Source organism: Eschrichtius robustus, chromosome 13 (assembly GCF_028021215.1).
Source record: "Eschrichtius robustus isolate mEscRob2 chromosome 13, mEscRob2.pri, whole genome shotgun sequence".
In the NCBI taxonomy this organism is placed as follows: Eukaryota; Metazoa; Chordata; class Mammalia; order Artiodactyla; family Eschrichtiidae; genus Eschrichtius; species Eschrichtius robustus.
In genome coordinates, this window is record NC_090836.1 from 42,728,710 (window position 1) to 42,744,390 (window position 15,681).

The 15,681-nt window shown below is 41.5% G+C and overlaps 1 protein-coding gene across 4 annotated transcripts in view; it reads left to right on the top strand.

Annotated features, from left to right (window-relative positions):
* The first annotated feature begins 5,549 nt into the window (after nucleotides 1-5,549).
* Nucleotides 5,550-15,681, top strand: part of DIP2B (disco interacting protein 2 homolog B) — a 230,445-nt gene continuing 220,313 nt past the window's right edge. For all 4 annotated transcript variants that reach the window (XM_068560083.1, XM_068560085.1, XM_068560084.1 and 1 more), the window contains exon 1: nucleotides 5,550-5,796. In XM_068560083.1, the coding sequence (XP_068416184.1) occupies nucleotides 5,697-5,796 (100 nt within the window). In that variant the 5' untranslated portion in view covers nucleotides 5,550-5,696. The remainder of the gene's footprint in view (nucleotides 5,797-15,681) is intronic.

Below are 15,681 nucleotides of genomic sequence, written 5' to 3' on the forward strand. Positions count from 1 at the left end.
AAAATATTACTATGAAGTGTTATGAATGTTTTGATGGTATTAGGAATACACATTCAATGGTGGTCAGCTCTGCTGGGGTTGGGGAGATAGGCATTAACTTCCAAAAGGATTCATGATCAATATGTGTTGGCTAGGTAGGTGAAGGAAGAATGAGCAGCATACTGACAGAGTGCAAGTAAAGGCAAAGAGGCATGACCATGGGGCAAATTCAGTATAATTTGGAATGGGTGGAGTGTAGGTTTCAGTAGAGTACGGCAAGAGAAAAGCTGAATTTACTTTGCAGTCAAATCATGACCAATCGTATGCTAAGAAAATGACTTCACTTGATTCTGTAGGGAATGCAGAACCACTGAAAGTCTTAAGGAGAGGATTATGGTCAGATTCGAAATTGAGAACACAAAGCTGGTGGCTATGTAAATAGTTTGGGAATTGTCCAGGTGAGAAAGATGTTTGGAATTAAGGGAGCAGTAGTTAAAACAGTATGAGAGGTTGAATAATCTCTCCCACAAAGATGTCCACATCCTAATCTCCAGAACCTGTGAAAGTTATTTATCCTGCAAAGGGGATTTTGCAGATGTGATAAAGTTAAAGATTTGGAATGAGGTTTTCCTGGATTGTCCAGGTGGGCCCAATATATTCACAAAGGTAAGTCTAAGAGGCAGGAGATGAGTCAGTAGTACTATAGTTATGTCTTGTGATGAAATACTATATATCACTTAAAGTGAATGAACTGGAAACAGCTCTTATGTGTCAAAATGTTGAAAGAGCAAGTTAGATTGACATGTAGAGTTTGATACCTTTTATTTATCGTTTTTAAATTACTGTTGTTTATGGATACATCTAGTAAAAGTATAAAAATGTAATAATATACTTGGGAATGATACCAGCTGCAAGATGGTGGATACCTTTTAAATAACCATCTTTGGGGAAGGAGGAAGGGAGGTAAATAATACTAGGGATGCATGTATAGGGCCTTCAAATGTATCTATAATGTCTTTAAAGTTCTGAAGCAGAAATAAATGGTGAGATAGGTACATAGGTATAATTCTCTATACTTGGAAATATTTTCAAGTAAAAACACTTTTTAAAAATGTAAAAGAAGGCAGAGGAAAAGGAGTTCCCAAACAATACTGGCATTAAATGTTCTAACAAGAGAAGCAGGAGAAAGAGATGTTAAAGAAATTAAAGGAGGAGAAAATTTCAAGATGTAAAGTATAAATGCCACGTAAGTGAGATGACTGGAGTCCATTGGATTTGACAGTTGGACGGCTACTGGTAACCATTACCAAACTGATTCAATAGACTAGTAGTGGAGGCCTGATAATAGAGGGTTGAGAATAGGTTGGAAAATAAGTAGAGGGAAGCCAGTGGCTTACTTTAAACGTTCAGTGATGGAGCTGGATCCAAGTGCATGATCAATCTTAATCTAATCCCTCTCTCTCCTCTTCCCTCACCTTTTTCCCACACCTTTCCCTCCCATGCCCAATCTACTAGCTGTATGTTGGCTTCTTCCTCAAGTGCGTTCTCTATGTGACAGGAAAGATTGGTCAGTAGCAGTTACAGGTTTACGAGGTCCTTGCAGCAATTTCCAGATGAGGAAAGAAGTCTCTTCCCCTGTGTCCAAATCTTTCACACAACAGGACAAATCACCCTCAAGAGTTTTGGGCTTTTATGATCCTGTAGCTTATGATCCTCAGCCATCAAGGGAAGGGATACACCCAGTATCTATATATAATTTAGGTACTTCTTATCTGTTATTGCTAAAATTATATTTCTTTGATTGCTGGTAAGTTTTTTAATGTTTTTATATCCTTATTAGTTACTTTTTCATTAGGTGGTCAATTTTTATTTACTGGTAGGGCTCTTTTTTTGTAATCTATTTTTGTTTGTTTTTTATAATTTATTATTTATATTTGGCTGCGTTGGGTCTTTGCTGCTGCGCAAGGGCTTTCTCTAGTTGCGGCGAGTGGGGGCTACTCATTGCAGTGCGTGGGCTTCTCATTGCGGTGGCTTCTTTTGTTGCGGAGCACGGGCTCTAGGCGCGCGGGCTTCAGTAGTTGTGGCTCGCGAGCTCTAGAGCGCAGGCTCAGTAGTTGTGGCGCGCAGGCTTAGTTGCTCCGCGGCATGTGGGATCTTCCACGACCAGGGCACGAACCTGTGTCCCGTGCATTGGCAGGCGGATTCTTATCCACTGCGCCACCAGGGAAGTCCAGGGCTCTTTTTTATGTTCTGGATATTTCACTGTCTGTTAAATATACTGGAAATACATTCTTATTTGTAATTTAAAAAAATTTTAACGTGTATATCAGCGGTCCCCAACCTTTTTTGACACCAGGGACTGGCTTCGTGGAAGACAATTTTTCCACGGACTGTGGCGGGGGGGATGGTTCAGGCAGCTTGGGGACCTCTGTTGTATATGGTTTCTTGCATTTTAATTGTTTTGGGGGCCATATCTATCAACATTCACCTGTACAACTTGCTTAGAAAGCCCTGCCTATGCTGAAGTTATTAAATATTTTTCCGCTCTTCTAATACCTTAATTTTTTTCTTTAAATTTTAACTTTTAAATACATTCAGTTTCTTTTGGTGCATTATGAAGTGTCACTCTTATTTCTTCTAAATAGTCATTTGTTAAAAGGCAATTTGTTAGATACTTGATCTTTTCTCCTTGATTTGAGGTGCCGCCGTTATCATAAAGGAAATTCCTAGTTATGCGTAAGTCTGTTTCTTCAGTATTTATCAAATTCCTTCTATCCTCTTCCTGCACTAATAACACCCTGTTTTAACTCCAGTAGCTTTTTAGCATATTTTGTTATTTGAAAGGACAAATTGTTCCCATGGTTTTAAAATTTAGAATGTTTGGCCATTCTTGTGAATTTTTTTCTTTAATATGAGCTTTAGAATCACCTAACAAATTTTGTTAAAAAAAACAAAACATTCTGTTGAGGATTTTATGGATATTGCATTGTACTTACAGGAAATTTTGGGAGAACAGACTCGACAAAAATTATGAGTCTTGCCATGAAAGAACATGCATGTTTGTCTTATCTTTCATTATTCACAATCAGTATTCCTTCATGACTTTTTGGTTTTGAGGCTTGTTGATTTTTAGTGTGTTTTGATATCTGGTCAGGCAAATTCCTCTTCTAAATTTTTTATTTTTAATTTTTCTTGACTTTCCTTGAGCATTTAATCTATTTAAACTTTAGAATCTGCTTGTCAAGATTTAGAAAATTACAGTAATATTTTGATGAAGATTGCATTAACTTTTATAGATTAATTTTTGGAGTATTGATATCCTTATGATATTGTGTCTTCCCATCTGGGAATAGGAACTGTTATTTAGGTTTACAGTTTTCTTCATATAAATCGTACACATTTCTTGTTAGGTTTATTCCTACTTATGTTTTGCTGTGACCGAATGGATTTTTCTTTGAATTGTCTATTGCTCTAAGACAGGAAAGTTATTTATATTTATATGTTGGCCTAATCTTAAGCCACTTCATAAAACTAATAATAATTCTGATAGAACTAAACTAAGCTCCGTGAGAGTATAGACCTTTTTCAAACACTGTATTCCTAGCACCTAGACAGTTCCTAACATGTTACATTAACTCAGTATGATTGAATGAAAGAATGAGTGAATGATAGTATTTTAGTTGATTCTCTTGGATTTCTGGGTAGACAATATTTCCAGTTTTTCAACTGTTATAATTATGAAACTTTTAGTAAAGATTGCTTTGTAGATTCATGTTTTAAAGTACCCATTCTCTTACATATATATCAATATTAGAAAAAATAGAAAAAGATACAATTACAAAGTTATGATCTCCTGCAGAAATATTCCCCTGTACTTAAAAAAATGTTTATTTATGGAAATTTTAAAATATATACAAAAGTAGAATAGTATAATCAAGCTGCATATTCCCGTCACCCAACTCCTTCTATGATCTCGGCCAATATTCCTTCAGATATACCTCTACCTTCTTCTCACCCCACCTTGCATTGGGTTATTATGAAGCAAATCTCAGGCATACCATTTCATCCATAAGTATTTGAGTATGTTTTCCCATTAAAAAGTACTATTTTAAAGTTATATAATCACAATGTCATTACCATATGTAAAAATATGACCATAATTCCTAAATATCTAGTGTTCAAATTTTCCTGATCCTCATAAATTTTTTCTTTCCTTTAAAAATCTCTTATTTAAGGGCTTCCCTGGTGGCGCAGTGGTTAAGAATCTGCCTGCCAATGCAGGGGACACAGGTTCGAGCCCTGGTCCGGCAAGATCCCACATGCCGCGGAGCAATTAAGCCCATGCGCCACAGCTACTAAGCCTGAGCTCTAGAGCCCCCGAGCCACAACTACTGAGCCTGCACACCACAACTACTGAAACCCACGCACCTAGAGCCCGTGCTCCGCAACAAGAGAAGCCGCTGCAATGAGAAGCCTGCGCGCTGCAATGAAGAGTAGCCCCCGCTCGCCCCAACTAGAGAAAGCCCGCGCTCCGCAATGAACGCGCATCGTAGCCATAATTTAATAAATAAAATAAAATTTAAAAACTGCCATAGTCCTCATGTAAACCAGAAGACATACATACATATATTCCCACAGATTCTCCTTACATTGTTGCAGTTAAACGGAAATTTCAAAGTCTACTTCCCAGTCAGCCATGATATTACATTCCTTTTTTAAGCTGAAATTCTTTCCTCAACCTAAAAGAAAAATTTTTTTCCTTTCCAGCGCATGAATGATATAATACTGTCTGGGAACTACTAAAGAACAGATGCTGAGGCCTTACTCTCAAAGGACCAATTTTGGATCAGAATGGAAGGGAAGGAAAAACACTGGAATTCCCTCTAATTCTGCAGGGGACTTTTGGCGTTTAAAAAAAGATTCAATACTACTAAAGAAAGACTATGAATGACAGTTTAAGGCATCTTCCCCAGTAGTTCCTGGTAAAAACACACACATGTGTGGATCCTTATACTGAATTAAAATATTAATACTTTTGGAACACCTATTAAGTCATACACCGAGGAGGATAAAAAGATAAAGAAGACGAAGTTCTCCTGTAAGTGGTTAGACGTCTAGGAAGGGGGAGGCAGATTCTCCCTCCTTTGTCTTAAATGCTAGAACTGAAATACAAAAAAAAGAGCTCCTGGTAAATGCAATCGGGAAGCCCCAGTGAAAGAACGGGCCTGAGTTCAAATCTTTATGAATCGGAGGTGTCAATCAGGAGGAAACGGAAGAAGTGACAAGACAAAGGGATACACTACTAAGTGAAGAGAACTGGAAAAAGCAAGGCCTGGGGCCCCTGAAAACTGCTTGGTCGTGAGTTCGTAAAAGGTAAAGGCTACGTGTCCCGGTGGACACCAACACCGTTAGCGTATTTCGCGTTGGAGAAATCGGGGCGGCGGGCTTGGAGTCGTCGTTTCAGAAGTTTCCCAGTAGAGGGCGCCATCAGACCGCGAGTGCTCAGCCTGACTCGGCTTCGGAGGCGGTGCATCCTCGGCCCGGGGGCGGGGTTGCCGCGCTCACGTGACCCTCGCTCATGGCGGCGGCGGCAGCGGAGTCGCTGGCGGCGCTCGGCGGCCGGAGCCGGATCCTGTAGCCGGGGTGTGGGCTCGCGTCAGTCCGTCCCTCTTTCGGCCCCCTCGGTTGTCTTCCGGAGTGTGGCTGACAGAGCCGGGATGGCGGAGCGAGGCCTGGAACCCTCGCCGGCTGCGGTGGCGGCGCTGCCGCCCGAAGTGCGGGCGCAGCTGGCGGAGCTGGAGCTGGAGCTCTCGGAGGGTAGGAGACGGGCGGGGGAGCGGGCGCCCGGGCGCCGCTGCGGATCGCGGCGAGGGGAGACCAGGTCCTCGCCGCGCGCCCTGGTGGCCGTGCGGGCAGAGTGGAGGAGGGTGCCGGAAATCTGGCCCGGGCTCTGAAGGGTCGCTCCCCTTCTCTCTCAGCCCGGGAAGTGGGTTTCCGTGTGATTCATTGTGTTCCCTGGGAGGGGGTGAGCAGAGGCTTGGAGGAGAGGTCCTCCCCAGGCCCGGGCTGCTTCTGCGCTCCCTGCCCCCCAAAACCCGAGACAAAGCTGTGTCCTCCCGCTTCAGGCTTCTGCCCGGGCGCCGGGGCACGGTGGGGGCGGGGCGGCGGTGAGGCCGCCAGCAGGGTGGCTGACAGCTTTCTCCTGTCCTCCTCTACCCTTTTCCAGGGGAGGGCCCTAGCCTGTTTCAGCTACCCTTCCCCCCGTTCAGAAAAAGAGAAAGACAGGGGAAATCCGCCAACATTTCTTCTTCCTTCTTTAACAATGCGAGATGCCTCCCCAGTGACAGGAGAGAGATGGAAGCGGGTTGGGCCGTAGAGGGTCCTAGGGAGGCCAGAAGCAGTGGCATTAACACACAGACACACAGGGCTGCTTTTAGACCACCTTTATCATAAGGGTTTTTTTCCTGGTGCCTGTATTCGGGCTGAATTGTCCGCATCTGATCACCTTGTGCAGTCTTTGAAGAGGGAAGGAGAGAGGTGGCTACCGGTTACATGGAAATCCTGGCCGGCACCGTCTTTCTTTTGTTAATGGGTTGCTACAAGGAGGGTTGGATTGGTATTGAGAATTAAAAGAATGGAATAAGTCGAGCCACTATTATTAGAGAAGTCCCTGGACAACAATGAGAGAAACGTTGCTCTGTTGTGGGCATGTGATCAGGCTTCTTGTGCAGTTGTGATCAGTTCTCCACAAAGTTCCTGTTTTTATCACAGCCTGCCTCTGAGACAAAAGCAGCATTTTCTCCAAGCTTGATGTCAGTACTGTGGTGGTGTCCCCTGAGTTGCATATTCTTATTGAGTTCTTTGCCAAAGGCCCTCTTCGCTAGCATTTTTCAAGTGGATTAAAAACTGTTGGTTGGAAAAGAAGAACGTGATAAGTTCCCAGGAGAGTTCTGACTTTGTTTACTTATCAAGGCATTCTCTCTCCCACCCCGCAATCCTTTACAATGAAAAACCAGAAGTAGATTTGAGTGTTATAAAGCCAGTTGGGCATGGAGGGAAATAATTATTTTTAATAACCCTGTTAGGTTTTCTCAATGTATAGGGAGGTGCTGTTTTCATTTGCACTTAATTATCAACATATTTTTTTTCAGTTAACCAGTTGGGAAGTTATTCTTTGTCCAGTCCCCAGAATCAGTTGTGGTGGGTGAGTTTGTTTCTGTGAAATGTTTAGGGCATTGCCATCTTGGTTCTGCCTCTCAAAAAAACTCATTCTTCTAGACTAAAGCATTGTCATTCAATCTGTGATGATTTGCATTCAAGTCAGACTTTTAAAAGTTACTTTATAGTATCACATCAGCTATCTTTGATTAGCCAGAAGGAGAGAAGTTTGGCTGGATGTTTGCATCAGAATGAGATTAAAAATAGGAGTTGATTGCTTTTACATGGAGAGGGAAATCCTGGAAGCTCTTTATTCTTGATATATCTACTTCCAGCTGATTATCGTTTACTTCTCTGGGTGTTTCTAGAGATGATTCCAAGGAACTATTTCTAGGACTCACACTGATTAGCTCACTTTTGTCTCCTTCAAGAAAGTGTGAAACTCCTACAAACTGTATTGCCAAGCCTTCAGCATTTTTAAGGACAAGTGCATGGTTTGTTTTCCGATGCAGGGTTGTTTTGGTTTGGCGTGTAACTGAGTTTGAATTGGTTTCTTAAAGGTTTATACTACATTATCCTGTATTTCATCTCTTTTAGCGATGGAAAAAATATAGTTGAAAAACCTCGGGCCTGCAGTGTCAGCATCTTGGCCATCTGTCTGTCTCTCTTGCTTAAAGTACAGAGGATGGTTGACTGGAGGAGTAGGTAGACATTTTTAGGAATTCAAGTGAAGTTGAAACCACCAACAACCCCCAGATCTATAGCATGCTATTTGTGATGTCTGTATCATATTTTGAAGGGACCTTTGTTTGTTTAAAATTTTCTCTACAGTTACTGCTCTGACAAAAGTACTTTTTTCTTCTGGAAAAAAAAAGGTGCTTTTAACTATGTGTTCATTGTGTGTTGTTGGCTTTGATGCACTCATTCCTCCATTTTATTCATTTTTTTAGGTTCAGGCTGTAGTTGGTCCTAATTATAGCGATCGTCTGAGCTGTATGCCATTAAAGAATTTTCTTTGTGCTCGCCTGTATTTTCAGCTGCAGGCTCTGGTCGCAGATGAGCCAGCTGTGCGCTGGAACGCAGGTTGTGCCACCCTGGGCTGTTTGCCGCAGAGTGCGTTGCAGAACCCAGTGCTGTGGCTGGTGCTTCATTCAGGCAGGTCACCGTGGACTTGGTGCTTAAAGCTGCCTGCTTTTGCACCAAAAAGAACAGCCCAGCACTGTCCAGAGAATCATTTAAAATTGAAATGACACCTAATCATAAGCTTTTCTGTAGACTAATTGAATAGGCAGGAGGTTTCTGCAAGTATTCCCATAACTGAAAATTTTTTCATGATTCACATGTGTTATTATATTTATTATGTATTTGGTAATAAGCTCTGTTGTCTGAACTTGAGTCATATGTTTTAGTCAAGTGTATGCACATAAAATAACACTAATGAGGGGAATTTGTTTAAATCTGTCTGATAATTCATTGTATTTGTGTCATGATCTTATGCATTATGTCATTTGAGTCTCACTGCAACTTTGTGATTAGGTAGTACAGATGTTATTAACACCTATTAATAGTTTTTTGTTGTTGTTTTAGTTTAACAGAAGGGAAAACTAAGACTCAGAAAGGTTAAGTATTTTGTCTAAAGTTGCTCACTAATAAGTGCTGTTATCTTAAGCTGACATGTAATTATGGCATCTGTTACCATCGAATGATTTAAATATCTTTACGGTTATTGCACAAGCTATTAACTCTAATTTTTACTCTAAGCAAATTCTATGAAATAGTTGTATGCCACAATTCCAAAGAGTCTTGTTGATTCTCTTTCTGAAATCTTTTTTAAATCTATCGTTCATTTATTTGATTCAGCAGACATTTATTTTCTGCTTACTATGTGCTAGGGATACAGAGGTGAGCATGGTACTGTGTTAGCTTTCAAGGAGCTCTGAGTCCGGTAGGGAAATCACTTAAAAATACCAACAAAACAGTCCATGAGACAAAACAGTACATGAGGGTTCTGTACAGAAACTGCCTTCTAAGAAAAGAGGAAGCTGTCTGCTTTGTCGTTGTGAAAAAGGAACAGCAGAGAACCTTAAATACAAAACTGGATGCTGGTAGAGAGGGCTGTGATTTAGCTCGTGCAGTTCAGTCATTAAGTGTGAAGGAAAGAAGGCAGTCTGTGGCAAATTAGAAGGGGTGCAAGTCTTTCAGTGCCTGAAAACAGTCCCAAGATGACAACTGGAAAGGTATTTAAGATAAAATAACACTTACAGGAAGGGATCCTCCCTTTTCTTGTTTGAACACTTCTCTGACCACAAACACAACAAACCCAGTCACATCCTCCCTTTCTCCTGTCTATTTCATCACGTATCTCAGGGTCCTCAAAGAGTGGTACAGGTCTACCTTGAAGGTGGAGGGGAAAGAGGCAGCTGCTTCCTAGGAGTTGAAGTGAATCCTCTTTAGGAGTTGGGCAGAGGTGGGGGAGTTGAAGAGGAAAAGGGGGAGATGCTGAATTGAGATTGTATTTCACAGTGTTCAAAGTGGGCAATTGGAATTAAGCCACCAGAAAACTGGTAAATCCTTCTTACTTTACTTATAATGGGAAAGTGGGCCACTTCCCCCCAAATATGTAGCATAGTCATTAATTCATAAGAAACACCTTTATCAGAAAATTATGTCTAAGCAGTTGTCATTCCTAGTGTTAGGAGTATTAAGGAAAACAGGTGTGTGGGTTTTTGAAAAACCAAAACTGGGCATTATTTGAGTGATTTATTCTCTGAAAGTTGCATATCTATATTTTTGGTGGGCTATACCCGCCTTATGTTGGAACTCATCTTTAGGAATTGCTTGTCAGAGCCTGTGACACATTCCTTTGAAAATCCTCATAGTGGCAAATTTTAATTCTTTGAGGGTAGAGTTTCATTTTATAGGTTACTTGGTGTCAAGTAGAGAAAAGCTGTTTGATGTTCTTCTGGAGTCCAGACTAGCTGTGAATGAAAAAATTAGAGTGATTATAAATGTGTTTTATTTGTGACTGTCAAAAAATTAGAATGATGGTAAACTGGTTTTGAGGGTAGTTCCAGAAGAGTAGTGACAGGCAAATTCACTGGAAGAATGATTCACTTTACTGTAAAGGATAGCGCTTGTTTGGACACCCTAGTTCTATGTATTTTGAAAAATTAATCTTGTTGTTTGACAGTCCATAACACTGAGCTGGATTTTTTTTTAATATAAATTTGTTTATCTATCTATTTATTTATTTATTTATGGCTGCGTTGTGTCTTCCTTGCGGTGCGTGGGCTTCTCATTGCGGTGGCTTCTCCTGTTTTGGAGTTTGGGCTCTAGGTGCGCGGGCTCAGTAGTTGTGGCTCATGGGCTTAGTTGCTCCACGGCATGTGGGATCTTCCCGGACCAGGGCATGAACCTGTGTCCCCTGTTTTGGCAGGCGGATTCTTAACCACTGCACCACCGGGGAAGTCCCTGGATTTTTGAATAAGAGAAATCTTTAACCCTTCACTCTCAGTCCAGCCCTTGGTGGCTGCTTTCTTTCCTGGCCTGTGTGAGGATTAGCACTTCAGGGTTGAAAGTTCAGATGATTGGCTAAAAAGGGCCTTCACATGTATTTGTATTTTAATGATTATAGTTCTTCATGGTTCTCTCTCATGATTAATCAGGAATGGTCTTTGAAACACTCCTTCCTGCTTGTCTGCACCATTTCTCACAATTCTTTAAGAGTTAGTTGAAGTTCTACCTTTTTTCTAAACCTGCCCCTGAACACTGTGAGCTCTCTTTCTCCAAACCTTATAGCATTTACAGTTTATATCATTTTTACCATTCATAGATTTTGTAAATATTTAAATTGTTTTTCATTTCACCTCCATGTAAGCTCCTACAGAGGTCATTCTTTAAGTCCTTTAAACAACTGCTCAACAATTTCTTTCTTGTATTGTTTTAGGAGTGCAATAAATTTTTGTTCACTTCAGATTTCAATTGAAGCAAAGTCTCTGTCTTCGGGATTTGATTTTGGCACAAGGGGTGGGGTTGTATGATCATTTGAGGAGCATAGGTTTTGGCATCTGGTGGGCTTGGGTCCAAGTCCTGGTGTCACTTAGCCCTGTGACCTTGGATGGACTGCCTAACCTCCCTGGTTTTAGTTCTTCAGTTCTTAAAAAAGGAAGGACAACCTTATTAGAGTTGTAAGGAGGTTTAAAATGAGATCGTAGGAGAACAGCTGAGTGTGGTGTGTGCGTGTAGTAAGTGCTTGGTATGTGTAATCTTTATTGTTTCTGATAGTGAATGGATGCATAGTGACTTGGCTGTTTTTAATATCTTGTTTTACTTAGCAGAATATGATTACATATGACGTGATGAATGGAATCAATTAGTGTAATTCTTTTTTGCAAGTAATACTTGACTCCTCCATCAGTTGCTCCTGTCGGCACCCTCTACCCTAGTTCAACACGTGTTGGGTCAGTGCAAGCAGTTGACTAGAGCAGAAAAGAGTAGCTGGTTTGTTTCACATAGACATCTGGCATGTGTGCATTTCTAAGCCTGTAGGTTCCGGCAAATGGCTCTGAAATTTAAGCATGGTTTCTTAGACTCAAGCATCTTCAAGCTTTGTATGAAAAGGCACATGTGGATGCTCAACCTTCACATGGTTTTTGACTCTTCCTTTTCCCCCATTTGTCCTTAGTGAACAACTCCTTTTGGCTCCTCGTTCAAAAGTTTTCTTGCATCCGTTTTTCCTTTAAGTTGCATTTACCACCAGCCTTGTTCAGTCCTCTATCTTTAGACCTAAGGGTCAGCTCTAGATTGATAAAGATCTTTTAAAAATACTATTTTTATCTAAAGGCGTTGCTAAATCCAAGGCTCTGTCACTCATTGTCTTTATTTTATTTTTTATTTTTTAAAATATTTATTTATTTATTTATTTTTGGCTGCGTTGGGTCTTCGTTGCTGTGCGCGGGCTTTCTCTAGTTGTGGTGAGCGGGGGCTACTCTTTGTTGTGGTGTGCGGGCTTCTCATTGCGGTGACTTCTTTTGTTGTGGAGCACGGGCTCTAGGTGCGCAGCTTCAGTAGTTGTGGTGTGCGGGCTCAGCAGTTGTGGCTCGCGGGCTCTAGAGCGCAGGCTCAGTAGTTGTGGCACACGGGCTTAGTTGCTCCGCGGCATGTGGGATCTTCCTGGACCAGGGCTCGAACTCGTGTCCCCTTCATTGGCAGGCTGATTCTTAACCACTGCACCACCAGTGAAGTCTAGTCTAGCTTCTTTTGGACTATGTCATGGACATTTAAGTAAGGGTTTTTGTATATTTGTGTTTATAATGAATAAGTTGCCTTCCGTTGTGGATGCTCTTCTGTGAACAAAATATTTTCTGAAAGGCCATTTCTTTGGAATTTTATAGCATCACAACTGACAGAATCTTTGGATACATGGGTTGGCTTTAGTGGACCTGGAAACTCTAAAGTCGTGTGTAGAATTTTGAGTGTGAGTGCTTATGTGCCTTTTTGGGGAGGAGAGTCTCCAGCTTTCATCAGTTTCTCAAAGAGGACTCTGAAGCAAGAACCAAATCTGTGTATTACCACTTTTCATTCTTACTAGCTTGTAAGGAAAGCCAGACTCCCTCAGCGTCCCTCCTCAACACTCACAAACTTACCTATATCAGTTCCCACCCTTATCCTCTTTCCTTCTTTTCTCAGAGGAAGAACTATCCCCCTCCTGTTCCGCAGTGCGTCCCTGTGACTATGATCTCAGTCCCATCCCTTCTCCTCTTCTGGGATCTTGGGATCTTACTTGATTGATCCATCTATTCATTTGTAGTCTTTTGTCTTTTTTTTCCCTCTCATCTTTAGCCTCTCACTTAACACTTGGCTCTTGGCCCCCTCCCTTCAGCCTATAGGTACGCTGAAGTTTCTCCCATCTTAAGAAAAGTATCTTCCCGCGATCTTGTATTGGAACCTGTTTGCTTTCGTGTGCTAGCGTTCACTCCCTCTCATAGATCCTAGAAAGTAGAGCCTACATTTCCTTTATTTTATTTCTTACCTTTGCTCACTCCTCAGTCCGTTGCTTCTGTCTCATCAAGCCTCTGAAAAAAACGTCTCCAAGGCCACCAGTGACTTCTGATTTCAGACTGAAAAGTACCCACATCTTTCTCTGCATCTTTCTCTGCAGCATTGGATACTGTGGGCCAATATCTTTATAAACTCCCTCCTTCCTTAGCGTTTATGGTATCATTTCCTTCCAGCTCCCTACCTATTCCTTCTGCTCTCCCTTGGGCTTCTTTTTCTCTTTCTTCCTCCTGGTGTGGGTGTTCCTGGTATCTGTCATTAGCCTTCATCTCACTTCACAGACACTTGCTAAATGATCTCATCTGTGCCCAGGGCCTCAGCTGTCAAGGCTGGGAGACGACTCCCTAGTCTGTATCTCTAGCCCTGACTCCTCTCTGCTCCAGACATCCCATTTATTCTCCCCAGACAACTGTAACTTAGTAGGTCCAAAACTGTACTCCTTGTTTCTGCTCTGCAAATACTTGGGGGTCATCCTTAACTTCTAATGGGTCACTGAGTTCTGTTGATTCTGCTTCCTCCCCTCCATTCACATTGTTTCAGCCTTTGTTTAAGCTCTTACCATCTTTTGCTGAGACCATTACAGTAGTCTCCTAACTCGTCTGCCTGCCTTCAGTCTCTTCTCTCTGCAGTTCATCCTTCTCTATTCTGTGATGGAATGATCATTCTGAAACACAGATCTAATTGTGTCCTTTTCCCTGTTGAAAAATTTTCACTGGCTTCCCCTATCCACAGGATAAATTCCAGGCATCCTTTGTGTAACAAGACCTGCCTGCCTTTTTAGCCCCGCTTCCCGCGCCTTCCATGTTTTTGCTGTCTTCTCTAGCCATGCCGAATGACTTGTATTTCCCTGAATGCATGGTGCTTTTTCACTTCCCTGCCTTTGTACATGTTGCCTTTCTCTGAGAAATGCCCACTCTGGCATGTTCTTCCCCTTTTTCTGCGTCTTTAACTTCTGTTCCACTCAATTTCCTGTAAGAAGCCAGCCTTTCCTAAGCTCTCTTAAGAAGTTAAGATCTCTGTATAAGTAGCCATCAATTATTGAGTGCTTATTATGTAACAGGCCCTGTGCTTAGCACTTTGTATATCCTGCCTGACCAGTAAGTAGGTGCTGAATAAATTGCTCCTATTATCATGATGATGAGGGAACTGAGCTAGCAAAAAGCAACTGAACCTTGAGTGGAACAAAGGGTGTGCCAGATCCTGCCCGTCACACATGACCTGATCTTTCCCTTTTTCCCTACCAGGAACAGTAACGTTCTGAAGTGAATGGCAAAGGGGAGAGAACACACTTGAATCATTTAGAACTGTTTCTGCTGCTTACTGTATGATCTTGGACAAGTCTTTGAAGTGTGCTTCTAATCCTAACAACTCCTAAAGATAGGTGTGTCATTTCCATTCTGTAGAGACTTGTTAAGGAACGTGAAGCCTGAAAGTAAAGTGTGCTAGGGTTGGAAGCCACCTCAACTTGGCTCCAAACCCCACGGTGTTTCCACACTGCCTCCATCTCCCTGAATCACGTTTCAAGTAATTTCAGCAAAATTCTTTTCCATCTTAACTATTGGGCCCCACTTTTCTTAGGATACAGCTTCTGTCTTTGGAGTTTTGGAGGTAGGGCTCCCTGGAGAGAAAAGAATGGGAATGTTCTATCCTATTCTAAGAGAAATGGCTAGCAATTGGAGTGAGGTTGGTTTTTTTGACCTCGCTTTGCCAGAACCAGCACTCCAACATATATTTGGAGGATTTCATTTATATCAGCTTAACTTCTGGAAGGGTGTGACTTCTTTTTTTCTAAAAAGAACAAGATATTGGGTAAAATCCTTTAAGACTGTGTATCTGTAAAGTAAGAGATAATTTTATGTACTTACATTTTGATGTGAAATTAATTTTTCTTCCTTGAATTGAGATGGGGTTGATGAGAAGCTGAAAGGGGAAAATCCAGAAGGATAATATCTTGGATGCTACACAGGACAGCCCTAAATGAAAATGCACAGGTCTGGTGTCTTTGAAAGGTCCTTGCTGTGCCCTGGACTTGAGCTTCTGGGCTACAGATAGAGTATTGTGGTTACATTCTGGTTCAGAAAGAGTTTTTTGTTTGTTTTGTTTTTTCCTTAGGATATTTAATGTTTAATTTAAAAATTAATGTTTAAATTAATGTAGATATTTCTGTAAATGACATTTACTTTAGTTGATTTTTCTTGGAGTTATTTTTTGTCAAAGAGTAGTACTCTCATCTCTCTTTTTTTTTTCCAGAGGACTCTTGCTTTTAGGGGTAAACTAAAACAGCTGTAGAATTTTTTTCTTTCTTTTTAAGGACCTTGGGTTATGTTTCAATTTATTCATAAACTGGAACCTTGTGGGTTTTAATTCAGGTCAGGCATGAATGCATTACAGTGCTGGCCAGTCTTGTCACTGAATCTCCTTTTTAAAAATGAACCCAGGGGCTTCCCTCGTGGCGCAGTGGTTGAGAATCCGCCTGCCAATGCAGGG